This window comes from Drosophila persimilis, unplaced genomic scaffold, assembly GCF_003286085.1.
Source record: "Drosophila persimilis strain 14011-0111.01,24,50 unplaced genomic scaffold, DperRS2 tig00000124-arrow-pilon, whole genome shotgun sequence".
Lineage (NCBI taxonomy): Eukaryota > Metazoa > Arthropoda > Insecta > Diptera > Drosophilidae > Drosophila > Drosophila persimilis.
The window spans coordinates 3,631,158-3,658,861 of record NW_020825294.1 but is presented as its reverse complement, the minus strand read 5'-3'; the positions used below and the strand labels follow the sequence as shown (position 1 = coordinate 3,658,861).

Sequence of the window (27,704 nt, the reverse complement as noted above, 5' to 3'; positions counted from 1 at the left end):
AAGTCCATGAATAAATTCTAATTGCGAATTTAATGAAATGAAAACAAATGTGCTCGCCGGCCTGCCTGGCGCTCTAATCTCAAATGGATGGCAGCCGCCAACCAGAAATTCAAAATAAATACAGCGCAAGATATTGGAAAAATACTCGCCGAAGGTTAAGCGCCCACATGGAATAATAATCGAATATGGATTATGGCTAGATGGCGCAGTGCTGAATGCTTTTAAAATTAATATAATTAAGTGCAAGCAATCCACTTTTAAAGTTTATTTGGATCCCATTCCCCTGTTCAAAGTGTGGGCACAGATTTCCCCTCCATCCTTTATGTTTCCTTTTGTTGCATTGCTCTGTACAGCTGTACAGGTGTACACCTGTTGCCACACCTCCTTCAACGTCAGTTTCCATCCTTTCGATCGAAATATAATAAAAATAGAAGCTCCTTCCACCCAAGTTTTGAGCTCAATATAAATGCGGAACGGAACAGAACCGAACAGAACAGAAATTGATTGATTATGGCCCCCAGCTCAACATGATATATTGTGTTTTAAAAATCTCACAATTACCTCAGAGCAGAGCAGAGCCCACCTCTAGCACTTGCAACCAAGTGGCAGGACTCTGCAGACTGGCAGACTGGCAGACTGGTAGACTGGCAGTCTGGTTTCGGTTTCGGTGTGGTTCTGGTGGCACGTTATCCCATGATTTAGCCAATGGATTTTTATTTATAACCCCTCCCCCCCCTCAGAATGAGAGAACCAGAATGGGAACGAGTACACTGACAGTTTAAAAGCTTTTTTTAATAAACTCGAGCAGTGGGTGTGCTGTTCGGGGCAGCTTTTTGCACCGGGGCAGGACTTTGAAGTCTGAGACTGGCAACGAGTCGAGTCTGAGGCACCAGCTGCTGGCTGCCGGTTACTGGTTGCAGGTTGCCTTGGATTCTGTTTAGCAATTTGACAATTTGAGTAGTTGATTGCTTTCAGTGCAGGGAACAGATTGCCCAGATAAAGGAGACACACGGAGACACACGGAGACACGTGGACGGGGCAGACACGGTTAATACGGACCGCAACTGACAGACTGACAGACGTTAACTGGTCCTTGGTTGCCGGCCAGATTGGTCGGGCCACCTGGCCGACCGACCCGAGCACCGGACAAACAGTTGCCAAATCAAATTCCACATCCAAAGCCAAAGGACGAAGGACAAACGACTTTGTCTCACTTTCATTTGCTGTCGTCCATTCCGTGCAAAAACAAAAAAAACGAGTCCCCTGAGTGGGATTTTTAATTATACTACTATCTATATGCGACAGTGATGGCTATTTGGCTTGTTTGCAGCAATCGAACAAAAAGGCAGCTTGGGGGCTGTCTATTTTAGGTCTCTCCAACTCCAACGAAGGGAATATTCTATCAAAAGGGAAACCTTTTTAGCCACTTTTCTAGCCATTTTACCCGCTGGCTGGCCATCTCTTGTGCTTCTGCCGGTACTTACATTGCCGTTGGGTGACCATTTGGAGACACCTCCTCCCAGGCTCGTGGCTGATGTGAACTGATGGGCATCCCGTTCGCCGCCGCCACCGCCAGCCACTGCTCCTGTGGCAGATGCAGATGCTGATGCTGCTGCTGCTGCTGCTGCTGCTGCTGCCACTGCCGTTGCTGCCGTTGCCACCACCGCAGTGGATGTGCTGCTGCCAGTGGTGGTGCCCGCTGTGGTGCTGCCAACGTTCGAGGCATTGCTGCCACTGCTGCCGGCGCTGCTGCCGCCAACTGTTTGATTGAAATTTATTGATGACCGTTCCACGTTTTGGGGTCGTCCATGTCCATGTCCGCATCCGCATCCGCATCCGTGTCCAGTCCAGAGGGGCAGATGGGCAGATGGGGGTGTGGTGCCAGAGATGCGGTTGCGTTGTTAGATTGGTGGGTTCCATCGTTAAAAATATTTACGATTAAAAGAAAATTGCATTTGTTGATTGGATTGGATTGGTTTGGCGGGCGAGTGTCGCATTGTTGTTGTTTTTGTTGTTGTTGTTGTTGTTGTGTTGATGAGATTGATTACGATTGCGGGTCACCAAAGAGCAGAGTGCCAGGACAGGAACAGGAAGAGCAGCAGGAACCACAGAGATAGCGATGCGAAGCGCGCGACGATTGCAGGACACATGAAAGTAAATGTCGGGAAAAGTGGCCATAAAATTTGATTAAAGTTTAATGCTCAAAGTGCACTATAAAAGCAGCTTGACTTCAGCTTCGGGACACTTGACTGGATGACATTAACGGGGGCGGAGCGGGTAGTCGCATAGGGGATACCCTTTCCCCAAAGAGTGTGGGATAGAGAGATATACCTCTGGATATATGTATCCCTTTTGTGTGTTCCAATCAAGCTCCTTCGCCATTCAAGAGAGTACTCTGTCTCTCCCACACACAAAGTGTCAAAGGACAACAACTGTTTATGATCTTACCATATTGCGATGGTATTACATCCGGATCACGTTCGTCCTCGACCAAATCCTCCGATGACTTCGTTTTTATGTCCGTGTGCTGCCATCGCGGTTTCTCCAGGTTGCCGCCCTGCCGCCGCAAATACAAAGAAGGGAAAATGTCACAAAATAATACCATACCGTACTCGTACGTACATTAATTGCTCTGTGGGGTTCAAGGGGCATACACACTCACCTTGAAGACATCCCCCGGCTGGGCCGTTACACCGGCAGCCGTTGCCTTGCTGCCGTGATGACGATTGCGCCGCAAATTGTGCACAAATGTCACCACAAATATTCGTATCGCGATGGCAACACCAATAATTATGATGGTCAGGACACTTCCAACAATCACCGGCGACAATGTCAGTGTTACGTCGTCGTCTGTGGGTCGACGTGTTTCGCGACGGTGTTGTAGGTGTTGTAGGTGTTGTTCCCGTAATTACAGGTTGACAATCGTCGTTCATAAATCATCGTTGGGTTTTAGATAGATTGCCATCGGTGGCATATATCCACACATCAAATTGATTGCCGATGGAAGTGGTAGTTAAGGAGCGAGAAACGAGACCGAGAACGACAGCGAGAGCGAGACCGAGAGATTCGTTCGTTGGTTTGGCAGGCAGCACACGTTAAATTTGTCGACATTTTGACGGTTTTATATTTAGCCCAAAAGGAATTGCACAGCACATGAAAAGAGGAGAAAAGCAAAGTGTATGAGCACATATAGGAACGTGAGTAAATGCGGAATAAGAGTCCTGGTGAATGTCTAGCGCTTAAAGTTTAATTGGGTAGAAGGCTAGACAGTGGAACGAACTGGGAGGAAAGTGTGTAGAAGATTGGGTTCTGGTTTGGGAGTTAAGGAATCTCTGAATTCCGGAGGAACCTATAAATGTTCCTTGGAATCTTTCTCCTGGAATCGTAGCTTTCCCTATAGCTCTTTGAAAGCACTCCCCATAATTTCATTTCCTGCCATGATCCTTCTACCGCCTCTCTCCAGTATGCATCTCCGTCCTGGCTTAAACTTCATCCCGTTTTTCGCCTTGTCGTTCCACTGTGCCGGGGTTTAGCTTTGGCCCATTTTCTCCCATTTGGCTCAGGCTTTCTGATTCCCCTCGACTCATGTCAAAAAGTAATTTTACACATATTTTACGCCATCAGTTGATGGCAGCAGCCGGAGAATGGCTATGGCTATGGCTATGGCTATGCGAGAAGGAGCCATGAGGCAGGCATGTTGATTATGTAAGTACTGCAGATGACTGCTGGAGCCTACCTGTCAGGCAGGAGAGGCCTCGAGAAGGATGTTGGATGTTGGATGCTGGCTGCTGGATGCTGGATGCATGGCATTAATGCATGGAAAGGAAATCACAGAGACCCTAGACCCGGCTGATGGTTGGTAGCTCCTCAAGTGTCAAAACCATAAACCCAGATGAAGAGAAGAGATGGGCTGGGGTGTGCCCAGTGACCCCCCATCCATCCCACCAGCTATCCATCCATCCATCCATCCATCAATCAAGCAAATTGTGTTGCTCATTTTTCGGCGGTGGCAGCGGCAACATCTGGCGGCAGAGGCTGGCTGGCTGGCTGTCTGGCAGTGCCACTCACCTGTCTTGTAAGCTGTTGAGCCAATTATGAAATCGGGCAGGAGATAAGCGGCGCTTCGTCCCTTCTGGTTGTACGAGTAGATGCGTAGCCTCAGCGAATTGTTCTCCTGGACCATCATCGAGGTCAGCGTGTCCAGGTTCTCCAGCGAGAAGAGGGCCTCCTCCGCGTTGCTCAAATTGAATCTGCAATGGGGAGAGCGGGGAGAGCAATGTAATCGTTGGCCCTCAAATGATTGCGTATTAAATCAAAAGAAATGGCTAGGAAATCAACGGCATTAAGCCTTTAATCAAATGTTCAAGCAGAGCAAAAGCCAAAACCAAAGCCACAAATACTTTTTGGCAGCCCTTTTTTTCCTTGGAATTTCCTGGGCGTTTTTTTTTTTCTTCTTTTTTACGGTTCGGTTCTCTGCTATGGCATGTTTTCCTAACCCCGTAATCCCTAAACCATTCCTCCAGTTAGAAGATATGCGCGCCGCTCTTTCCAATCATGACCTCAATTTGAATTTGATGCCCCTTTTTCCCAGCGATGGCTTTGGCTTTGGCTTGGGCTTTGAGTTGTCTTTCCCCAGCTTCGATTTCGATTTCCCTCCAGAGGAAAACTTCTGAAATATTAGGGTTCGATGTCTATATACATTTCTGCCAAACATTCTCTACATTGATGATGATGTTTGTTGCGTTTTTCCGCTTTCGAATGAGGGTTTCTTCTTTCATTTTTATTCATCCTATATGACGTCTTTGTTTTTAATAAGAAATATTTATTAGATGTTTCTGGGTCCCCCCCACAAATGAATACCGAAAAAGGGCATCAAATGAGGGAAACCCTCGCATAATGTTATGTGTGCATATGAATTTGATTTCCTATTTACCATAAACATATGTACCATACTCGCTCTGGCACTCTGGCACTCGTACTCGTGTGCATTGGCGTTGGCTGGAAGAGCCATTCAAAGACAAACACACGCTGGCCAAGAGCGGGCTGTTTCACGCCTAATTACACACCCTCTGCCACTACCAGCAGAAGTAGTCCTGCCACTACTACTACTACGGATATCCTTCAAGTGGACTGGACTATTAGGGAATAAAATGATGCTGGTACTCGTGCGAGTGTCTGTCTTTGTGGAAGGTGTCAGGCGCAGACACCGCTGCTTCTTCCAGCTCTCAAGGGACGGAATGTGTGGCTCCATGAATGCCCATGAGTAAACAGGGCTTCTACATATACATCTGTACATCTGTGAGAGCTACTATTAACCCTTGTGCTTCCTAAAGAATCAATCAGAGTGCAATTGGAATCCACGAGGGAAAGGGAAAAGTCTAAGGAATCGAATGAAAATGAAGTCCTTTAAATATCTTATTGAATTATATCTAAATATAGCCATGGAGGCTTTTAAGATTTATTCAATGGCTTTGACACACTCTCTATCAAGGAAAAGTGTCCTGCGAATACAATTGAATTTCTTCCCATAACCAATATAAATTTTATTCCCTTAAGTATCTGCAAATCTTAATTAAAACAATACAAATATAGTGAATATTTTCCTTGATCAATTTGTAAATTTACCCAAACATTTTATGCCATGCCCCCACGGCCCATTCGTGGGTTAAGCCTAGGCAAACACACACACACTCACACATGCAGTGTACATATGTGTATTCCCCGCAACAATATGGAGCCATTTGTTTGACATATGCTCCATATCTGTGCTTGGGGTCAAGCTGCCAAACAACCCCTACCCGTCTCCCGCCTCCCGCCAAAACCCGCAAAATTTCGCCAGCTCGCAATCCCTGCCTCGCGGGGGCACGGTCATAAGCAGCTTAAAAGCATGGCCCCCATCCCCTTTGGGGCGGCGGGGCCCCCCCATGCTCCCAGTTGTTGTAGTTATAGTTGATTAATATGCTTACCTGGTGATGCCGGTGCGTGTTGAAAACATTTCCAGTACAAATATTTGAGGCAGGCCGCCGTCATAGCCCGGTATGCACTGTATGTCAACACTCAGCTCTGTGCGGTTGAAGACGGTACAATTGCTGACGGCATTCGGCAGAGCTGTTGAATCGGGAATCGGGTATCGGGTATCGGGAATCGGAATGGGGGTGGGTTGTGGATTTCCAATCCCATCGCCGCAGAGAACGACAACGGAATCAGATTTATGTTGGTCCACACGTAACGCAGGAAATTAACAAGCAGCAGGCATCATCGTTTGAGGGGGGGGGGCGGTGTGGGGAAAGAGCAAAAGAGAAACAGGAGCATATGAAAAGTTGTTCTTTTTTTGTGTCTGTGTGTGCCGTGTGTGTGTGTGTGTGTGTACACACAAGTGTACAATGGCCAATCTCTCTGGTTTTGCTGGTTTTTGGGGTTTCTGTCTGTCTGTCTGGGTGTCTGGGTGTCCCACTCCCCAGTTGAAATCCGAGCAGCAGTCCCAATCCCTGTGCCAGGGCCTGCATCTGTGTTTGCTGGCGGCATTAACATGTTAAGGTCAAATTGCACGTAATGAAGCAACGGCAAACAGTTAACGGCAGGCCATGCAGGGGGGGGAAAGCCGAAAGGGATCCTGTGCCCCGTTCAGGGTTGGCCAGGCCTTGTTTGGCAGTAGGCAGATTTCCGGTTAATTTCTTTATGGAACATGTAAGATTTTCCCTGGAACATTGGAGGAGGTTTAGAAACATAATACCATATGTTTGGGGTATTCCTTTTTTTTATTAATTAATAAAATATCCTTGTTCTACAGTATTAGGAAGGGATTTGGGCTGACTAGGCAACCATTGGAATATTTAAAGAATATTAAAGGGAAGCGATACAGAAATAAATTATAAATAAATAAATAAAGGTATTCAAATGTTCCCTGTCTTAAGACTTCTTTCAACCTGCACAACCAGAGAGAGAGAGGGGGAGAGAGAGAGGGGGAGAGGAACAAACACTTACCGGCCAGGACCACTTGGAAGAGACAGGGATGCTGCTGGGTGCCCACCTCGTTGGCGGCCCAGCAGGACAGTGTGCCATAATCCTGTAAATATATTTATTATTTAAAATGCAGCTCTTGCTTAATTGCACGAAGGATGTGCATACACTCCTCTCGGTGGTGTGTGTGTGTGTGTGTGTGCCCACCTGATCTGTGACTGGTGTGTACTTTAAAATGCTGCGACTTCCATTCACGCTGAAGCGTTCGCTGCCCACGTCCAGGGTTTCGCCCGAGTTGTTGAATTTCCAGCGAAATGTTCTGCAAAGAAAAAAAAGGAGGATAATATATTTTATTTTATTTTCTGCCCGTACATATGTACAAATGTATGGAGCGTAAGTTGCGTTGACATTTTGACAGGAGTGTGTGTGCCAGCAACAGGAAAAGAACGGATCGGAACAGAGCTGGACAAGACAGGACAGGCGCAGGAGCAGGAGCGGGAGCAGGAGCAGGAGCAGGAGCGGGAGCAGGGGCAGCATCAGGTGGAACCGAAGCAGGCGACAGTCAGCCAGTGGAAACATGTTTGCAGAGTTTTACATTTTTAAAATAGCTCGTTAAAATATTAAAGGTTAAACACGGACTCCTCAACCGTCCTCAACCGTCCGCCCACCCAGATATTGGGAAATGGGCAAGCCTTTTAAAAGGTTAATTATCTCTGGCACATTCGGTTCGGCGCTTTCGGGGACCACTTCGAGGGCGTTGCAGTGCAAAAATAACCGTAAATCAATAAGGGCCAAAAAGAAATCCATTTAAAAATACTCGTACACTCCGCCAGAGTTAAATGAAATCAATAATGGACAGGACCCGAGAGGAGATCCCGTTGAGAGAGAGCGACACGCGCGCGTTGACAGTGACGGGATATACGACAGATAGGGGGAACAGGACTCGTTTTCGGGCCCAAATTGGGCATCATTTCAGGACCTGATGGGATATTAATAGTTTTTTAATGGTGGATATCTGAATGGGCTGGGAATTCTATTGTTCGAAAACGATTCTGCAGATGTTCTTTGGATTTTCATGGTGCAGAAATAGTTAGTTCCTTTGTGGCTTAGATTCCCCCACTTTAAAGGCACCTTTTGATTAAATTTTTGTACATTTTTGTACACAAAAAAAAACAGAAGAAATTTCTGGTCTGGCTTGTCAGGCATTTAAATGCTGATAAATTAACTTGTCGCACCCATCATCCCATCATCCTATCCTATCATCCTCCTTCCATCCAGTTCCAGGCCCGAGTGGCGTCCCCTGTGACCGCGTCGAAAAGTATGCAGCAGCAGCAGCAGCTTCTAATGTTCACGCCAGGATCCACTCGGCAGGATCTACATCCAGCAGCCAGCAGCCACAACAATTACACGAGAACGCAGCTGCCTTGGCCCCGGCACGGCCACGGCCTCGGTCTCGGTCTCGCATATTTTCCGCCGGCTAATGATTAATTATTTTAGCATAAAGCGTCAGCTCAAGACGCAGCACACAGCAGCACAACAACACAACAGCAAAAAACAGAACAGAAAAAATTGAAATTAATACAAGACAAGACAAGGCGTGCGAAAGAGAGAGAGCACTAGAGAGAGAGAGAGAGAGAGGGAGTGGGACGCACTCAGACAGCTCGGACTAAGGCAGAGTGGCAGCTGGTCAGAGCGACAGGAGACAGGAGACAGGGCCTAGGCATCGGCGGCAGGGGCTGGGGTGGGCCTCATTAAAAAAACATTAAAGTGGGCCACACTCCCGCTGACCGGCTAAATCCCCGGCATCAGCAGCGGGTAGCAGCGGGGAGCACCAGAAGCTGGAGCGGTGGGGGGAGCATTAACCTCCGGAAAAGCCAGTTGCACATTTAAAATGAATTAAAATCAACAATTTAAGGTCCGTGTGAAAAGGAAAGCAAAAGAAAAAACAAGAACAAAAAAACACACAAAGAATTTTGTGCAGCGGCAGCAGCAAAAAATTTGGTAAATTTTCTCACATTTCCTCGTTTAAACACAGCATTTTCCGCACACACAAAATTACAATCATTTGTCAATTTTGAAAACAGGAAACCGGAAGCAATTGCCCACAACAGAAGCTAAATCGAAGGGTAGGCTGGAGGCAGGGAAAGCACCGGGTAGGTGGGGCATAGAGGGGATGCCCATTTGGTACTTACCGCGGCGGTGGATCGGCCTGTATCTCGCATATAACCTCCACAGTCTCATCCTTGGAGGCGCCAATTAATATCACACGGTCCGAGTGCTTGCATATCGGAGTGTCTGTAATGGGAACAGGATAGCAGCATAAGATAATGATATATACATAATATATAAGGCAGAGATCTGCACAGCCAAGAGTTCTCCTCTTCCAAGCTCTCGACTTTGGGTGTAAATATTTCTGATTATCGTTTCCCGCCACCTGTTGAGGGGCCCTGCCCCGCTTTCTGAATGGCTAATGATGTGCCCTGTAATCATATCCTTCCCGTGCGGCTGAAGGGCATTAAAATGTTGTGAAAATCGTTGGAAAGTGCTTTGGGTGTGTGTGCACAACGCCGCCCACACACACACGCACACGCACACGCACAAAAGTGATTTAGTCAGAGCACGACGACGCCTTCTCATCAGTCAGACAGTCAGTCCTTCAGTCCGTAGGGAAACGGGAGAGAGAGAGAGAGAGAGGGGGGGGAGAGTGGAAAAAGCCAATGGGAAGGCTGTCGTGTGGAAAGTGCCTCGTTCTTGTTCACGGGAAATTAATTAATGTGGCAACATGATTTAGTACTTCCAGGTAAACAAGGCGTTCCGTTTCGTTCTGTTCCGTTCCGTTCCATAAATGTTAAAGGATTATTAGCTGACGGCACACGTGGCGTATGCGTAATTTGCTGTCATCGTCGTCGTCGTTGGGGCGGGGTGAGGTGCAATTTTTGAAAGGGAACTTGAATTTCTGATGAATTGTTTATCTTCAAAAATGTACACAAAAAGCAAAAATAAGGGCGGTATGGGGTTTGGTGGGGAGGCGTAATTAATTAGCCAGAAAATTACGCCCAATCCTGACATCCTGCTGAAGGATGTGGCTCGTATTATGTTTTTGTTTTGGGGCGGTAGGCGGTAGGCGGGGCTGGGCGACTGATTACTTAGTCGCTTTGCTAATTAAGCAACACTTGAGTGGCCAAAAGCGGGCAAGGGGTGGCCCGAACTGACCTACATGGCCGGAAAATGAGGAAACTGAGGAAAATGGAATAAGTTCAATGACATTCACAAAAGAAATCCCCCCTGGGAATATGGATGAACTGCAACAAGTGGGCAAGGAGGCAAGGAATCACAGGGGAACTCCGATTATTGTAAGCCACAGTCGAAGAAGGGAATTATATCTTCAATCAGAATTCAATCAGAAAATCACTTGCATAATTATACATACGAGTGGGATCTCCCCATTTTGAATAGTTTGGCATGTGCCGCATGTGCAGCACCGAACGAAGGCTGAAGAAAGTGGTAGAAACAGCCGCCGCTGTGGCTGCGGCGCACACTTCATTTAATTTATGGCCCGCAGCAATGCGCCCTGTCGTGGAGTGGAGTGGCGTGGAGTGGAGTGTGTGGCATGCTCGTACTTGAGTTGGAGCAGCAATTTGTATGGCTCAAAATGGCTACAGCGCCACGAGAGGAGCAGCAGCAGGACAGGGCAGGGGCAGAGTGTGTGGGATACATGTGTATCGCTCAGCGGCAGATACTGCTATCGAGGGCCCGGAGAGGAGCAGCCGGCGATGCAGCAGTTGCCGGAGTTGCTAAGCCACTGCTCGTACCCCGGCCCACAGCTCATTACGAGTGCGATCATCATCATCCACATCCTCATCAGTCGAGGCGTCTGTCAAATTGCTTAAATTCAAGCGCACAGCTGGCAGGGCTGGACCCATCTCCTTCCTAGGAAGGATGGCTGGCAGCAAACATTTCGCGGGCTGTTAAATTGAAGCATAATTCCGCTTGGAGCCGCACACTGCAGTGGCCTTTGCAGCTGCAGCTGCAGCTAGAGTCCTGTATCTGTATCTCGGAGCTAGAGTCCTGGATCTGGTGCTGGTGCTGGTGCTGCGATGAAATATGGCCAAAGTACAGCGCATGTGGCAAGCATATGAAAAGTGAAGAAGCGCGAGTGAGTCGAGGAGGCAGTGGCAAAATGTTGTATTTATGCAAAAAGCGGAATGAAAAATATTTTCACAGCCTTGACTTGCAACTGCGTCAAGTCTCTGCCTCTCCGTTGCCCGTCCCCTGTTCCCTGTCTCCGGGTTGAGTTGTAAAATGAAAACGGACGGAGCGCAAAAAATATACAACAGCAGAAAGAAATAAGAATGGAAAAGGCTTGGGTACCCCGAAGATGGAGATACTCTCACAGATACACTTCTTTTTCGATGGTGGCATATAGTAAACCGATTTTTGGTTCAAAAATTCAAGATCTTTTCATCCAAAAAAGACCTTGGGACCAATCGAATCCCAATCTTGGCCTTTGCAAACTTTTTGGCGCAAAGATATAATAAATAATAAGAAATAGTCCCCACTCCTAGTCGTAATACCCTTTTTTCCAGTGTATAATAAAAGCACAAAAAGGGAAAAAACTGGGGGAAAATTGCAATACATCAAATGAGTCGTGGAGCGGACAGGGGCAGCCAGGGGTTAGCATGGTAGGTGGAGCGGGGTAGGGGCGAGGAATGACAACTGCGACGTCTGCAGCCCCTGACTTTATGATAAGAAAACAGACGAACGCACAGTGCAGACACATAAAGAGGGGGAGAGGGAGGGATAGGGAGGAAGAGAGACATTTGGTAGATAGATGATGCATTCAAACAAAGTGCCGCCGCTTGGCAAATTTATGCTTAAAATCGCTGATGCATCACTGCAGCATCGCAGTGGAGCAGGCAGTGTCCAGGGCCAGGCGAGAGTCTCTGTTTAAACAGCCGCCTCTCTGGCGGGGGACTCTACGGGGGGGAACAGCAGTCGGTTTAGGGCTACTCACATTTCACACGCAACGGCAGCTGATTGCTGACCGTCTCGCCCTCGTCGTTGATGGCACTGCACGCATAATTCCCGGCGTAATGCTTGGTGATCTTCTGCAGGACCAGGCTCTGATTGGAGCGTATCACCCGAGCGGTGGTATTGTGCTCCAGATGAATGCCCTAAAGGAGGGTGAAGAAGAGGTTTATAAGAATTAATTGGCGAAATATACAAAGGGTACATAGTACTATTCTTAAATTGATATGTGCTTAACAAAATGGCCAAAGTATTATCTTTGGAGGGCTATCTGTTCAATGATCTTTGACTGCATCCTCATGTATCTGAATGAATCCCGAGCAATCCCTATTTGGCATTAAGTTCATTATCCACTATCCTATCCATCCATAAGAACACCATCAGAGGGCTATCCTTATTCCTTATTGATGCTTAAAACCAAAACCTTCCTTCTCCCATCCTTCCATAGCCTCCATCCTAGCTCCTTCCATCTTTGCCAATGTTACATCCAAAGACATAGCTTTTTCCCAGTAATAACCACAATTTAAACTCTTTTATCCCTTAATCTGTAAATATAACTTGTATGCACTCATCCTGCGTCCTGCATCGCACACATGAAATAAAAATAATACAGTAACGGATCACAAATATAATCTATTCCGAGAATCACTCAAGTTCAAATTTCAATTTGCCAAAATCCGTTAAGCGCTTCCGAAAGGCAAATCGAAGGGGGAAGGTGGGGGGGTGGGGACGCTGCGGGTTGGGGGATTGGATACGAGTGATTGCCAAGCGATTGCGGACTGCAGTTGAGCGACGGCAAAATCAATGCCACAAATCCCAAAACTATTTCCACCCCAAAATGGTACGCTATCGAACCACGGAAGCCGAGAGAGTACCCGCAGTACCCCTGCAACTACCCACAGCCCCTATCCCCTTTCCAAGGGGAGTCTAGAGCACACTCACACACACATGACCCTGCCCCAGTGGATCTGGCGTGAATTGAAATGAGCAAACGCTGTAGCCGTAGCAGCAGGAGCACCAGCCACCGATGAGGCGGCTCAATGCATCATGACATCGGCGGTGGCGACTCCCCGAACAGCACCGCCACCTCAACGCATACGCAACTTGCCATGTTATTGACACTTAAACAGAAAATGAATGGAAGAAGCCAGTCGAGCAGACAGCCGGGCCACCAGAAAGAGAACCAGGCACCAGGCACCAGACTCGTTTGGGTTGACTTTGGATTGGTCCCAGGTCCCAGGCTCCGGTCCTGGTCCTCATCCTGGCCCTGGTTTTCGGAACTGGCTGCACTTCTGGGCCGAGAGTAGATGCGACGACCTACATTATGCAACCACAGCAGTTTCCGCCATTGAGGATTCGATTGTACGTGACACTCGAAGTAAACATCGTCGCCTTCCTTGATATCATCCGGTGTCAATGTTGAGCCCAGGCGTAGTGTGACCAAAGGTGGATCTGCAAAGAGACAGACAGACAGGGAGAGAGAGAGAGAGGAAGAAAAGATAAATTAACTTTTAATTGACAAGTTATGGGGTATTTTCTGGAAGGGAAATCAATGGGGAAATATATCTAGGCCTGGAGACTCTTTCAATTATCGTTGGAAGCATTTTACAATCGATTTTTTATGCATTTGGTACCACATATGTATGTACATATATTAATTATTATTATTATTCAGTAAATTATACTTAGAAGGTTTACAATTTTCCAACACTAATTGGGGAATTTTTTTGGTATTATTAATTTTGTATTGCATTATTTAAATGTGGAAAATAATTTAATTTATGGAGCATCTAAATTATATTCTATATTTAATTGGTATTGATATTTTCCAACACTAATTGGGGTATTTTTTAGGGTATTTATCTGCCGTTTCTTCCAATTCTTCATGATTCTATATTCTATATTTCATTCGTATTGGCTTGAAATTATCCTACGCTAATTGGGGTATTTTTTAATTATTAACAGAGTCTTGCGGACTCCATCCGGATAAATCTTCCAAGTACAAAACTGTCTTGTCAGCGCGCATAGAGATAGAGCTAGAGCCAGAGCCAGGGAGTGTTGTGAGCAAGCTGATTTAATAGTTTTTGCAAATATGAGCGATTTAGAGCAATAACAGGGACAAAGTGCAACATCAGCCAAGAGTTATGGCGACATCGCCGTCGCATCCTCAAACTGGGGCTGACGCTGGGACTGGGGCTTCGGCTGCGGCTTCGACCGCTGTTTGCCAACATGTGTTGCCGCTTAAGTCGTTTGAATTTGCTTAACGAGCCACAAACTTTGCGACAAACAGAAAGCAACAGCAGAAAGGATCCAGAGGCCCGGAGACCGGAGACCGAAAACCCCAGACCCGAGAGCCCCGCCAAAGCCAAAGGCACAGGAACAGAAACAGGACGAGGGCGAGAACGAGAACGGGGACGAGGACGAGGATGGGGACAGGGCGGCGCACGTGCCAACCTTAATATTGTTGAGTTATTGGCGGCCAAAACCAAACGCCGACAGTCAAGAGTTAGGCAACAACGAGGGCCAAACCCCAAGCCAAAAAGTTGCCCTTCCTTGCGCTCTCTCCTCTCCGCTACTGGAAAACTTTAGAATGGCCCGGAAAACTTTTGGGCTCGCCTTTGGTCCTCCTTCGCCGTCGTCTTCTTTGGCTCTTTGGAGCCAGTCGTCGGTCGTCGGGCGGCGGCGTCTGCGTCTGCCAATCAGGCAAAGTGCCCGAAGGGCTACAGAAAACTCTTTTCGCTGAAAAAGTCGCGTCGCGTATTTCCGCACACATGTTGCCGGCCATTTTTGTGATTATCATTTACCGTTACGGCTGCCGTTTTCCGTTCCGGTTCCCCATCCCGTTGTAGCTCTACCCACGCCCCACATCGATCGATGGCGGACGAGCTCGACGGTTCCTCCGTTCCTCCGTTCCTCACAATTTATGCTGCCCCCGCGGGGCACTTCACAGTTCTGCAAATATTGAACACAGCCGCCCTGGTCTTTAAATGTCGGAGGAATATCTTCATAAATTATATTTTATGAAGCATTTTGAATGCATAATTTATTCCTTTGTCGATTCGATGGATTGGATATATAATCAGTTCTTTGAAGTTTTGGAAAGGAATTCGTTGCTCATTTCTCTGCACCTTTTCGAACACTTCTTTAAACATTTTTTGACGTTTTCCAACAGCTATTTGGAATATAGCAGGCCATGAAATTCCTCAAAGTTTCAGTCGATAGAAAACCAAATTCGAGCCTCAGTCAGTGCCTGGTTTTGTTCCGTTTCGGATCTCCAAAAATATTAACGAGATATTTTGTAAAATTAAAAAATACAAAGCGTAAAAAAAAATTTGTTGAACTCTCCAACTTTTCCAGTAGTAATTTTTGTTGTGAGTTTTTCTGGCCGTGACGTACAATTCTGAGCCGTAAAGTAATTCCGAGTTTATGTTTTTGTAGGGACCGGTACCATACCATAATGCCACTGGAAGTCAGCGTAGCTCCCAACGAGCGGAAGCGAGAGAGAAAGCGACGCGTGAAGAAGGAGAAGCCGAAGGCTTCGATCAGTCGGCGGGCCTTCCTTCGCTTGGCCGAGGAGGAAGCTTGCTCCATGTACGCGGGTCCCAGGGAGCCACCTCCTATGCCGAAGAGGAAGCGGCCTCTTGAGTCACAAGCCAAGCCCCAAAACTCGATTGAAGAGCAGAACACGGCGCAGCCGAAACGGAGTCGACTTTACCCATTCGGTGATATTCTAGGGTCTGAACTGGAGACATCGGAAGCACCCTTTGACAGAGGATTAGTTCCAGCTGTGGAACCAATCGCTGAACCAGTTTTGGAACCAATCGAGCAAACATTCTCCCGATTACCGGAACAACGCAACGAGGAACTACTACCGGAAACAGTATCGGATATTTTCGACTCAATTTGGCCAGAGTTCGAGGACCCTGCATGGGGCTGGGATGCGAATCTAGTGCCACCGTCTCCCACGATGCATAACCAAGGTGAGATGCCCGATGCCCATTTTCAAACACAATTCGATGCCATGCAACCCAACAACAACTACAACAGCGGTCAAAATCAATCATTACACGATTTACTTGACTCTTTGTGTCCTTCCACACCGAACTTTGACCACGTTCCACCGATGCAACCGATCAATCAGAGCTTCGACTATATGTCCTCGCGTCCTTGCAATCCAGCAAGCGCCCCACCCATGACACAGGCGTTCAATCAACCATGGGAAACTGAATCGAATATGTTCGAGCCAACAGTAGATCAGAGTTGGAACTATTCCTCCTATCTACAGCCCACATTCCGCAACAATCACAGGCAACCTTTGCCTTTATGCCCCTCCGATCATAGCTTTCGTGGCTTTCGAGAAGTTCCTTCAGCAGGCTATCAAAGCTGGGACTACGGAAACCATCTGCAGCATGGAGCACGGCCACATAGCACCATGGCTCCGGATGTTGCACGTCACACTCAGTCCAGCTGGAAGTCTGACTTTAAAATAGATTTCAATAACGTAGAACCACCAATAACCAATCCTATGGATAGCCCAAGAGCTGAAAATCCAATCAATGTGACACAAGTTCGTCACAGCAGGAATAATCCACCGGATCTCCTACCAATGCCCCGCGTACCGAAAACTTTTGTGAGACCAGCAGACAATCGTATGCCATTGGGACCATCTAATCAGCAAGATACTGGGCCACCATTCCCTTCATCTGTACCAAAGCCCACTACACGCGTGAGACCAGCAGATAAACCATATTCCGATAGGAGCTGTGCAACAGGACAGGCCTTCTCTATGAAGAAACCCACTGACAGCTGGAGCTCTTGGCTGGAAAGAGAGCTTGATCAATCCTCCACGGTAGCACCGATTAAACGTGTGGCACCGGTGGCCAATCCTGTGACTGTTCAAAAACCCAATCAGAGCTGCAACACCACAGTCTTAAGCAATCAGAACTCCGACTCTGGCCTCGTAAAGATACCAAAAATTCACGTGAGACCAGCAGACAATGCGATTCCGATTCAGACCGGGAACTCTGCCTCCAAAATCCAGATTACTAATGTATCAGCGCCTACTTTACCCATGAAACCAGCAGCACAATCCCAAAAACAACCCATGGCTATCCCCAAACCTGTCGAAAAGCAGATTGAGCGTGGAACAACTCTCCAGGCACCTATCAAACCCCCTGTAACTCGTCTGAAAGCAGCAAAAACCCCGATTCAGAACTGCGCGACTGGCATCAAAATTCAGCTTGAAAATGGCGCACAGATCGACATACCCCAGGTACTCCCGGTTGCCCCTGTAATACCACCGGAAAAACAACCCATGGCTATCCCCAAACCTGTCGAAAAGCAGATTGAGCGTGGAACAACTCTCCAGGCTCCCATCAAAGCCCCTGTAACTCGTCTGAAAGCAGCAAAAACCCCGATTCAGAACTGCGCCTCTGGCATCAAAATTCAACTTGAGAATGGCGCACAGATCCACATACCCCAGGTACTCCCGGTTGCCCCTGTAATACCACCGGAAAAACAACCCATGGCTATCCCCAAACCTGTCGAAAAGCAGATTGAGCGTGGAACAACTCTCCAGGCTCCAATCAAAGCCCCTGTAACTCGTCTGAAAGCAGCAAAAACCCCGATTCAGAACTGCGCGACTGGCATCAAAATTCAGCTTGAAAATGGCGCACAGATCGACATACCCCAGGTACTCCCGGTTGCCCCTGTAATACCACCGGACAAATCGATGAGTAGACCAAAATCACACCAGAGCGGGCCTAAAGCACCCGAAAAGCCAATAGATAATGGGAAAACGCCCCATCCGACTGTACCAAAGCCCATTATTCGAGTGGGACCAGCACAAAATCGGATTCCAGTGGCGAAATGTGGCTCCAAAACTCAGAAGAACAATGTGGCAGCACCCGCGGTACCTTTGAAACCAGGCGGACAGCTAGTATCTGTGCAAAAACAACCCATGGCTGTGCAGAAACCCTCTCTCAACCTGAACACTGGCCAGGTACCCATCAAAACCCCCATTACCCGAGTGCAAACAGCAAATACTCCGGCTGTTATGCCAAAGGCTGCGCAGATCCCGAGCTCTGGCATCAACATGCAGCTCGAGAATGGGGCAACGATCCACATACCGCCCATACAGATACCGTCCACGCCTACCCCTGCAGCCATACCGGCAGCCAATCCGCAGCACATACCAAGAGGACAGTCCCTGAGCAAGCCGCCAGCCCTGTGTCCGGCACAGGGGACGTTCAACGGGCAGCAGAGACCGATGATTACCGTCATAAAGGGGGACCATGGCGAGGACATACACGTGTCCTTTGTGACGGGACCCGATGGCTTGGTCACACAGGTGAAGAGGTTGCCGCCGAATGTGGCGGCAGGTTGCTTCACCGGCGGCCTGCCGCAGCTGGAGCCGATCACAACGAACGAAGTGCAACAGATCCTGCAGGCCCCCAACTCGTATACGACCCTGCACGGACCCGTTAGCGGACCCGTCGGCCTTCGCGGTGCCACGGGCCCCGACCATGCCGTCGAGGACGAGGAGGTGGACTACGAGGAGATCGGTGTGGCCGAGACCTTCGCCGAGTACTGGCCCACGAAGCTCAAGCACGGCGTGGCCCATCCCGATGCCGTCGTGGAGACGGCCACCCTCTCGTCGGTGGAGCTGCCGGACATCACCTACGACCTGTCGCTGCCGCCCCACTTCCAGATCTCCGGCAGCCTGAGCGCCTTGCAGCTGGAGGCCGTCTTCTATGCGTGCCAGGCCCATGAGCGGATCCTGCCGAGCGGCGAGCGGGCGGGCTTCCTGCTGGGCGATGGCGCCGGCGTCGGCAAGGGCCGGGCCATCGCGGGCATCATCTACAACAACTATCTGAAGGGTCGCAAGCGTGCCCTCTGGATCTCCGTATCGAATGACCTCAAGTTCGATGCGGAACGGGATCTGCAGGACATCGGTGCGGGCTCCAGGATCAAGGTGGCGGCCCTGAACAAGCTCAAGTACTGTCGCATCGACTCCGAGGAGAACGGCCGGTTCCGGAAGGGCGTCATCTTCTGCACGTACACGGCTCTGATCGGGGAGTCGATGACGGCCAACTCCAAGTACCAGGCGCGTCTCCGGCAGCTGATCCAGTGGCTGGGCCACAATTTCCAAGGCGTCATCGTGTTCGACGAGTGCCACAAGGCCAAGAATCTGACGACGGGGAATGGGGGCAAGTCGACGAAGACGGGCGCCACGGTGCTGGAGCTGCAGCAGCGGCTGCCCCTCGCTCGGGTCATCTACGCCTCGGCTACGGGCGCCAGTGAGCCCAAGAATATGGCCTACATGACCCGGCTGGGGCTGTGGGGTCCCGGCACTGCCTATCCGGAGCTGGGGGACTTCGTGTACGCCGTGGAGAAGCGGGGCATTGGAGCCATGGAGCTGGTGGCCATGGATATGAAGCTGCGCGGCACCTACATCGCCCGCCAGCTGAGCTTCAAGGATGTGACCTTCCGCATCCAGGAGGTCAACATGCAGCCGTCCTTCACGAAGGTCTACAACCAGGCGGCCGAGCTCTGGGCGGAAATCAGCAAGAAGTTCACGAAGGCCTGCCAGCTGATGAACGTCGACAGTCGGGTGCAGAAGATGATCACGTGCCAGTTCTGGTGCGCCCACCAGCGCTTCTTCCGCAACATGTGCATCGCCTCCAAGGTGAACATGGTCGTCAAGATGACCCGCCATGCCATACGCCACGGCAAGTCGGTGGTCATTGGCCTCCAGTCGACGGGGGAGACGCGGACACTGGAGCATCTGGAGCGGAACAACGGCAAGCTGACGTCCTTTGTGTCCACCTCGAAGATGATCATCCAGTCGTTTGTCGAGAAACACTTTCCCGCGCCCAAGCGGGAGGCCTTCATCGAGCTGGTCGCCACGGGGGAGTTCGTCCCGGAGATGCGCTCCCAGCCGCCGCGTCCCAAGAAGCCCAAACCCACGCACATCGACTGGATGGAGGACGCGGATGATTGCTCCGAGGACAGCGACATGGAGATCCTCCAGGAGTGCTGGCCCCCGGTCGCAGAGGAGGCCAACGTGAAGGCGGGACGCAAGCGACGGGGCAGGCCCAAAAAGACCGACAAGGGTAAGGTGAAATCTATCTTCGAGACTGTATCTATCTATCTCTATATTATCTCTATAATTATCTGCATCTGTTTAGTGGAAAGGTTGAGCATTCAGGATCGCATCCTGCAGCATTTGCACGAGAACATGATGTTCCAAAGGAATGATGACCCAAAGGAAGTGCCGCAGCAGCCGCAAATCACCGAGCGTGACGTCACACGCTGCATCCTGATGAAGGAACAGCTGCTGGAGAAGATCGAGGTGCTGGGCCGCCACCTGCCACCCAACACCCTGGACAAGCTCATCTCGAAGCTGGGCGGCACGAGCAAAGTGGCCGAAATGACGGGCCGCCGGGGTCGTGTCATCTGCCAGTCGCGCACTGCCTTCCGCTACGAGTCGCGGGTGGAGGCGGACACCACCATGGATCTCGTCAACTACAGGGAGAAGCAGCGCTTCATGGAGGGCGAGAAGTACGTGGCCATCATCTCGGAGGCCGCCTCCAGCGGCATCTCCCTGCAGAGCGACAAGCGGGTGTTGAATCAGCGCCGACGCCTGCACATCACCCTGGAGCTGCCGTGGAGCGCCGACCGAGCCATCCAGCAGTTCGGACGCACCCATCGCTCCAACCAGGTCAACTCGCCGGAATATGTGTTCGTCATCACGAATCTGGCTGGGGAGCGACGCTTCGCCTCCACCGTGGCCAAGCGCTTGGAGAGCCTGGGCGCCCTGACCCAGGGCGATCGCCGGGCCACCGATGCCCGGGATCTCTCACAGTTCAACATCGACAACGCCATCGGCCGGAACACGCTGGAGCATGTGATGCAGCAGATGGCGGGTGAGCGGATGTTGACCGTGAAGCACATACCCGAGTCCTACGAGGGCAACTTCCACGACGACTGTGCCACGGCCCTGGCAGGCGTGGGGCTACTCTCAATGCGGAAGGAGAACAACCGGAAGATCTTCAGCGTGGAGAAGGACTGCAACAACATCGCAAAGTTCCTCAATCGCATTCTCGGCTGTCGCGTGGAGATACAGAACGCCATCTTCAAGTTCTTTTTGGGGAACATGTACTCGCTGATTACGCAGATGAAGCGAGCGGGCCGCTTCGATCTGGGGATACTCGACCTGGACGCCCACGGGGCCAGTGTGACGTCCTTGAAGCTGATGCGATTCACGAGGCAACATGCCACAGGGACGGCGGCCACGGAACTCCATACGGTGAAGGTGGAGCGGGGCATGTCCTTCGAGCAGGCGCTAGCCAAGTGAGTGCGAGGGTCCTATGCGATTGCTTAAATCCCATACGACTGATCCTTTCTCTACCCTGCAGATTCCGCAGGGAGGCCAAGGACCCGCACGAAGGATTCTACATCCTCAAGCAGAAGAGACGCAACAAGACCAACGCCGTCCTGTGCCTCAATGGCCAAATGGTTAACTGCCTGGTGAACACACGCAAAGAGTCCACCCCGAGTCCCGTGTTTCTGCAGCTGTACCGCCCCAACACCGGACCCCAGGTGAAGACCGAGAATCTCACCTCGATTACCCAGCGCTACGTGCAGGTGGCCCCGGAGGTGGCACAGATGTACTGGCAGCACCAGTACGAGACGTGCCTGACGAGGTGCTCGCACAGCTTCTGGAACCGACCCTGCCCCAATCCGAACAGCTGCGAGCTGGGTCTGCGGGTGCGCACCTACCACGTGCTGTCCGGCCTGATGCTCCCCATTTGGGGCCGCATCGAGAAGATCATTGAGCGGAACGGCCGCAAGATACAGATCATACGCGTCAAGACGGATGTCAACAAGAAGATTGTGGGCACAGTGGTGCCGCCGTGTGTCTACAATGAACTGGTCGCGGATCTGTCATCGGACTCCACTGTTTCCACAAATTAAGGACTGGAAGAGAGCCGTAGACCTCTATGATTGAGTACCATTTCGGTATAGATATTGGAAGGTCAAATAAAACACCAATCGAGGCTAAGAGACGGCGGTCTCTGAAGTACATAAGTTCCTCCTCCTCTTCTGGCACCCCATTCTTCCTCCTTTAAGAGCGCGGTAATCCCTTGTCCTTACTATTGTCTATCTGGCCAACTCAATTGCCATTCTCCGTGTGATGCTGCTGCTGGCCACTTTAAAAATATCAACTCAAATTGTGGCATTCACTGGGAATAAATATATCGCGGCGGTAGCTTTCGCTTTTTTTTTTGGAAATGCCAGGCACGCGCACCAACCAGCAGCAGGAGCCATAAACAACGGAGCAACAAAGGACACTTTGCAGAGGCTGTGTGTCTGGGATCCCCCCTAAGAATGTCATATGTATGGGGTCTGCACTCACAGGGAGTGGTGGGGGAGGCGAATGGGAATCTCTACAGCGTCTGTGATTGCATTGCATGTTTTTGTCTTGTTTCCATTGCCAGGAGACCAACTAAGGAGCGAAGGACTGCTCGTACGAGAGTACCCTCTCTATCCCTCTCTCGCCCTCTCTCGCCCTCTCTCCCCCTTTCTCTCCCTCCCTCTCTTTTTGTTCTCTGGGCAACATTATAAATTTTAAAACGCACACTCACATAGGAGATATAAACAACATTATACAATGGCTGTTGTAGGGGGACCAAGAGTAGGAGTCACTGTGGCAATAGAGGGTGGAAGCAGGGAGTCACTGTGGGAAGGACGCCTCTGTAGAAAGGGGAGTCTTTGTAGAAATAGAGGGTGCAGGGGCAGGGAGTCACTGTGGGAGCAGGGAGCCGCCACTGTAGAAAGGGGAGTCCTTGTAGAAATAGTACGATTACGAGTGTACGCATTGTATCCTGTCCTGTATCCTACGAGTGTGTGTATATATAAAGTATTGCCAAATGGCCTTGGCCAAATGTGCCTAAGGAGCCAGAACGTTCCGTTGCTGTTGTTGTTCTTTTGGTGGCATAACAACTCACGCGTGATGCAGATATCACATTCTGCAGCATCCACATTCGTTTATTCGTTTAAATTAAAGTCAACTGCAGGACGTACGAGTATGTACCATTTAAGGGAGGCAGTGGAAATGCCCTCAAAGAAATTATGGTCAACATTTTTGGGGCATGGGAACTTTGACAGAATCTAACGACATATATCAGAAAGAGAGAAGGATTTATCAAAGATGAGTAAGAAGGGTAAGAAACCTATGAGGAAGATGGATATCAGTAGCCATATCCTTGAAGTCCAAAGCTCATTAATTTTTGTATATAAATTGTAGAAATTTTTTGTAAAAATATTCCTTTAGTCGTTAAAAAAAATCGGTGAAGGAAAAGACCAGATACTAACCGATGTTTAGACATATCCATTAGGTACCCGTATTTTATAGTATTTTCGGCAAGAAATAATAGAGTTTTTAATATATTTGTTGAACCCTAGAAGAACGTCGTTCGTATTTGTAGAATTATTTAATTATTTTATATATTTTATATAATATAATATATTAATTATTTAATATAATTATTTTTATATATAATTATTATTTATATATTTTTTGTTTTTAGTATATTTTTTACTATTTCCTAGAAATTACCTTCCTTGAGAGTTAATTTGAAATTAGGGAAAAATAATTTTAAAAAATTACATCCACTCCCAAAAATATCTCTCCTTCTAGTCAAGGTCTCGTAGCTTCCAAAAACCCACCAAATCTTTTTCCCCCAACCATGGATACTCTGCACCAGATTCCGCCGTTTGCCACGCGAGTAAATTATGAAATATGTTCGTTTTCTTAGAAATTGTACCCAAAACGCCAACATCCCATCCGAGTCAAGTGCCTGCCTCAACAACAGACTCATACATGGTCCTGTTTGTTGTTCCTGCAGTGTACGTTATACTACGTGCCGATCATAAAGTTTATTTGCCCCGAGACGGCAGCAGCAGCGAGGCAATCGCCTTAACGGCAGAGCGCACAAGGAAAAAAAAAAACAAACAAACAAATAAAAAATAATATTCTAAAATATAAAATATGAGGCCAGAAAGTATGTGTGGCGCATAAACAAATGTATATAATCATATACGAGTATATACCGCGTATATATACATATATATTCTTTAGCGTAAAGCCGTAATTTCTGTTGAAGGAGGAGTCGCGGCCCCGAAACTCTGTGATTGAAGAAGGAATTTGTAGAGTAAAAATTTCATATTTTTAACAAACGAAAAGTAAAGAAATGCCATTACGTGATGCACACACAGAAAATGCTGGTGCAAAGGAGTACTCGCATGAAAGGGGGGGGGGAAAGGCAACCCCACACATGCTCTATACTCCATGTGCGATACAATAAAATACATTTTGGCCAGCCGGAAACACCCGGCGTATACGTAACGCATTCGTACAGTATGATATCTTTCGCTCTGTCTCTCCCCCCTGTCGAGGGGCGGGTAGTAGTACTTTACGATGTCCGCAGTGTGCCACCCGATTTCGCGGTTATATTTTGGGGTGTGCCTTAAGCCTCTGGTAGATGTAATTATTGAGAGATTTCCTTTAATTTTTCCTCCGCAGCGGGAGCCCCCCTTTTTATTTTTATTGGGGCCGCAGCAGCAAAAGTCCTTCATTTAATTTAAGCGACTGCCATACATTTTGTTAGCCCACATATTTCATTTGTGTGTGGGGTGTGGGGATTTTTTTTTTGTACTTTTTTGGGGGGAGGCCCTTTTGGCAAATTATTCACAATTTGTCATTTGTCTTTGATTTATTTGCATTTTAAAGGCTTTCAACGGCAAACGCTGGCAATGGGCGACATCGCCGACGTAATAAATTTCAGCCTTGTCGTGGTCCCTGGTCTCAGGTCTCAGGTCCCTGGTCTCAGGTCCCTGGTCCCAGGTCCTGTCTACCTTTTGGTAGCTGTCGACAATGCTTCGTTCGTTTTCCTTTGCTCTCTGCTGGCTTTTTCTGCCCTCTTCTTTAGAGTCTTAAACACAATTTGTAATACTTACAAACGACATTCAATTTCCACATGGTCTCCAAATACAGGCCATTCACATTTGGGTTTTCCGCACGGCATGTTATCGATTTGCCATCATCGTCTGTGGTCGGCACAAAGCTCAGCTCTGAGCGTGTCGAGTTCTTTGATATGTCGTCCTGTTCAGACAAGAAAAAAAGAACAGAAAACAGAGAAGTCAGGAAGAGAGGAAGAAAAGAGAGTAGAAAATATAAGAAAATTGTTCTGCATTAATTAAGTTTTTTCTCCCCCCCCCCAGACGGAGGCGAAGACTCTGCCTTGAGGCAAAGTTTTCGTTTCATTCGGTTTTTTTTTTCTTTTGTGGGAACTTTTTTTTCGTTTTGCAAATTTGTCGAAATATTTTATGTTTTGCAATTTAAAATTTATTGGTATGTGTTTTTCCAGGGTTTTATGTGGCACCACGTGTGGTTGTGTGCTTGTGTGTGGGTGTGTTTGGGGCATTATAAATTTAATGGCCAAGAAGGACAGCGGCAACAGCAACAAAGAAGTCACATAATTAGTTGGGCTCTCCCTCTCGCTCCCTTGTAGTGTTTGGCTGGTCATAAAGAGCGCTGTCCTTGCTGGCATATCCTTTTTAGCCGTTTACACTTTACTGGAATTGCTGCAAGGCAAGGCAAGGCAAGGCAAGGTGTCCTTTGGGGGAATATGTTGTGAATGGTTGGCATGGGATTCCTCCTGTGTGTCTGTGTGTTTGTGTGTGTTTTGAAGGTGCTAAAGCGTCGGCAGTTAGCGGTTCTATAAATCCTTGTGTTTCACAGTTGATCGATGGGGCTTAAGGATTCAAGGAAGTACAGAGAAAGCATGGAATTTCTATTCCCAAATTTAAGGCTAGATACACAGATGTCCTTCAGTAATCACACATTCTAACCATTTGCTTCCCTATTATGAGCATTCCCTACTTAATTATGAGCTCTGTTGACAGATCAAACGACATACCAGAGGGGGAGAGAGAGAGAGAGAGAGAGAGAGTCCTGTCAATGCAGGATTACTGACAACACAATCCTTGACTTCATAAGGGCTCTCTCGGTCTCGGTCTCGGTGTCGGTGTCGGTCTCATTCCCGAAACTGTTACTGAAAAATTCCCTCCGTCTAACATTTACATTTCTATAGACAGACAGAACGACCGACCACCACATACCAAATGCTTTCAATTTGTAGGCTAAACTTCTCAATTAGACCGTCTGCAGGGCTTTGATTAATGCTTTTGCAACCCCACGCAGCCAAACACCAACCCCCCCAAGCCCCCAACCCCCCTCTGGCCAGAGTTCGGGCCACCCACATAGACACACACAGACAGACAGAAGGACGGACAGACGGACAGACAGACAGGCAGACATATATTAGAACCCCTAAAGTAGGGTACGAAAAGTCATGTAAAACATGTGGGATGGCCTGCCGGTAGGATCCATCCGACGTGTGTGTAAAGGGGAGAGATGGCTGCCGGATCCGCTGTGTGTGTGTGTGTGTGTGTGTGTGCCAGGGATGGCCGGGTTGGTCTTTGCCGCATTACGGCAACTTTATGCTACATGAAAACTAGTGAAAAACATTTCCGGTCTTTAAAAACATTGGGCCCAGGCCCAGGCCCAGGCAAGCCCAGGCCCTGGCCCTGGCCAGAACGGCAAAGCAATCAGCGTGTATATGCATATACGGCGGATAGACATGGACATAAACAACGGACCCAGAACCTAACCAGGACTCCGACTCCGAATCCGACTCGAGAGGTGCCTCACCCCTACCCCCAACACACACAAAAATGAATTGCAACAAAATTGCGCCAAAACTCCCATAAATTTGTCCAAAGTTGAAGAGAGCACAGAAAAAAAAACTAAAGGGAGAGGGGGAGGGGGAGGGGGAGAAACAAAAATAGAAAACAAGAAACGAAAGGGGGAGGTTTTTTTTGGGGAGTATCGAAATAGGGATATACCCTTGGAGGTTTTCAGAAATTAAATGATGGAGGGGTTCCTTGAGAATCAAATAACATAATCTTAGGCTGATTTTTGTGGGTTTGTATCCAGCACCAATAGAGTTTCTTCAACAAAGAACTATATATATCAAAGGAATTAAGTCAAGAAAGGATCTGCACCAAGTTCAAGCCACATAGATGCCATTCTAAAGGCCGCTCTTGCAGGACCATCTATTAATAATTCTGCTCTAGAAATATGCACTTTCTTCGATCGGAAAACCCTTGGACCCTCCGCAAAGGGTATGAAAAAAAAGTAAGAAAATAAAGAGGAAGGGGAAAAGGAAAAGCCAAAGCAAAAGCGGAGTGGAATCGTTTGTGTATTGTGGAGTTTATATCACATTATCTGCTGTTTATTCTAACCAAGTTGCGGAGGTGGTATCCGCCCGCAGGACGAGCGATGAGTGTGAACCACGCCCAGGGACAACAAGTGGGTGGTACAGTAGTACAGTACATCCACATACCGCCACCTCCCAAGTCTCTGTCTTTGTCTGTGGATGTCTCTGATGGTTGGGTGAGTGGGTGGTAATGGCTGTGTGGGTGGCAGTGTGTGTGTGTGTGCAAAGAGTTACGGGCCACGTTTGTTTTGGCATGACTGTGCAAACACAATAAGTTATCGAGCTTGAACGTGAGTCAGTCAACAGCAGGAGCAGAAGAAGAGACGAGAGCGAGAGCTAGAGCGAGGAGAAAGCCAGCAAACTAGCTGC

The 27,704-nt window shown here is 48.6% G+C and overlaps 2 protein-coding genes across 2 annotated transcripts in view; one reads left to right on the top strand and one right to left on the bottom strand.

The window, feature by feature from the left end:
- The window catches only part of LOC6593664 (neural cell adhesion molecule 1), a 73,750-nt gene that overhangs the window by 2,459 nt on the left and 43,587 nt on the right, over window positions 1-27,704 (bottom strand). The window contains exons 8-18 of the mRNA XM_026987341.1: window positions 25,012-25,156; window positions 13,310-13,440; window positions 11,975-12,134; window positions 9,153-9,255; window positions 7,168-7,279; window positions 6,985-7,066; window positions 5,967-6,108; window positions 4,069-4,250; window positions 2,663-2,850; window positions 2,449-2,557; window positions 1,485-1,759 (exon numbers count right to left, since the gene is read on the bottom strand). Coding sequence (XP_026843142.1) covers window positions 1,485-1,759; window positions 2,449-2,557; window positions 2,663-2,850; window positions 4,069-4,250; window positions 5,967-6,108; window positions 6,985-7,066; window positions 7,168-7,279; window positions 9,153-9,255; window positions 11,975-12,134; window positions 13,310-13,440; window positions 25,012-25,156 — 1,629 coding nt within the window. The remainder of the gene's footprint in view (window positions 1-1,484; window positions 1,760-2,448; window positions 2,558-2,662; window positions 2,851-4,068; window positions 4,251-5,966; window positions 6,109-6,984; window positions 7,067-7,167; window positions 7,280-9,152; window positions 9,256-11,974; window positions 12,135-13,309; window positions 13,441-25,011; window positions 25,157-27,704) is intronic.
- Window positions 15,308-22,249, top strand: LOC6593665 (protein strawberry notch). Its single transcript, XM_026987765.1, has 4 exons — window positions 15,308-15,359; window positions 15,427-20,102; window positions 20,178-21,342; window positions 21,408-22,249. The coding sequence occupies exons 2-4, from the start codon at window positions 15,446-15,448 to the stop codon at window positions 21,964-21,966; spliced, it is 6,381 nt and encodes a 2,126-aa protein (XP_026843566.1). The 5' UTR covers window positions 15,308-15,359; window positions 15,427-15,445; the 3' UTR covers window positions 21,967-22,249.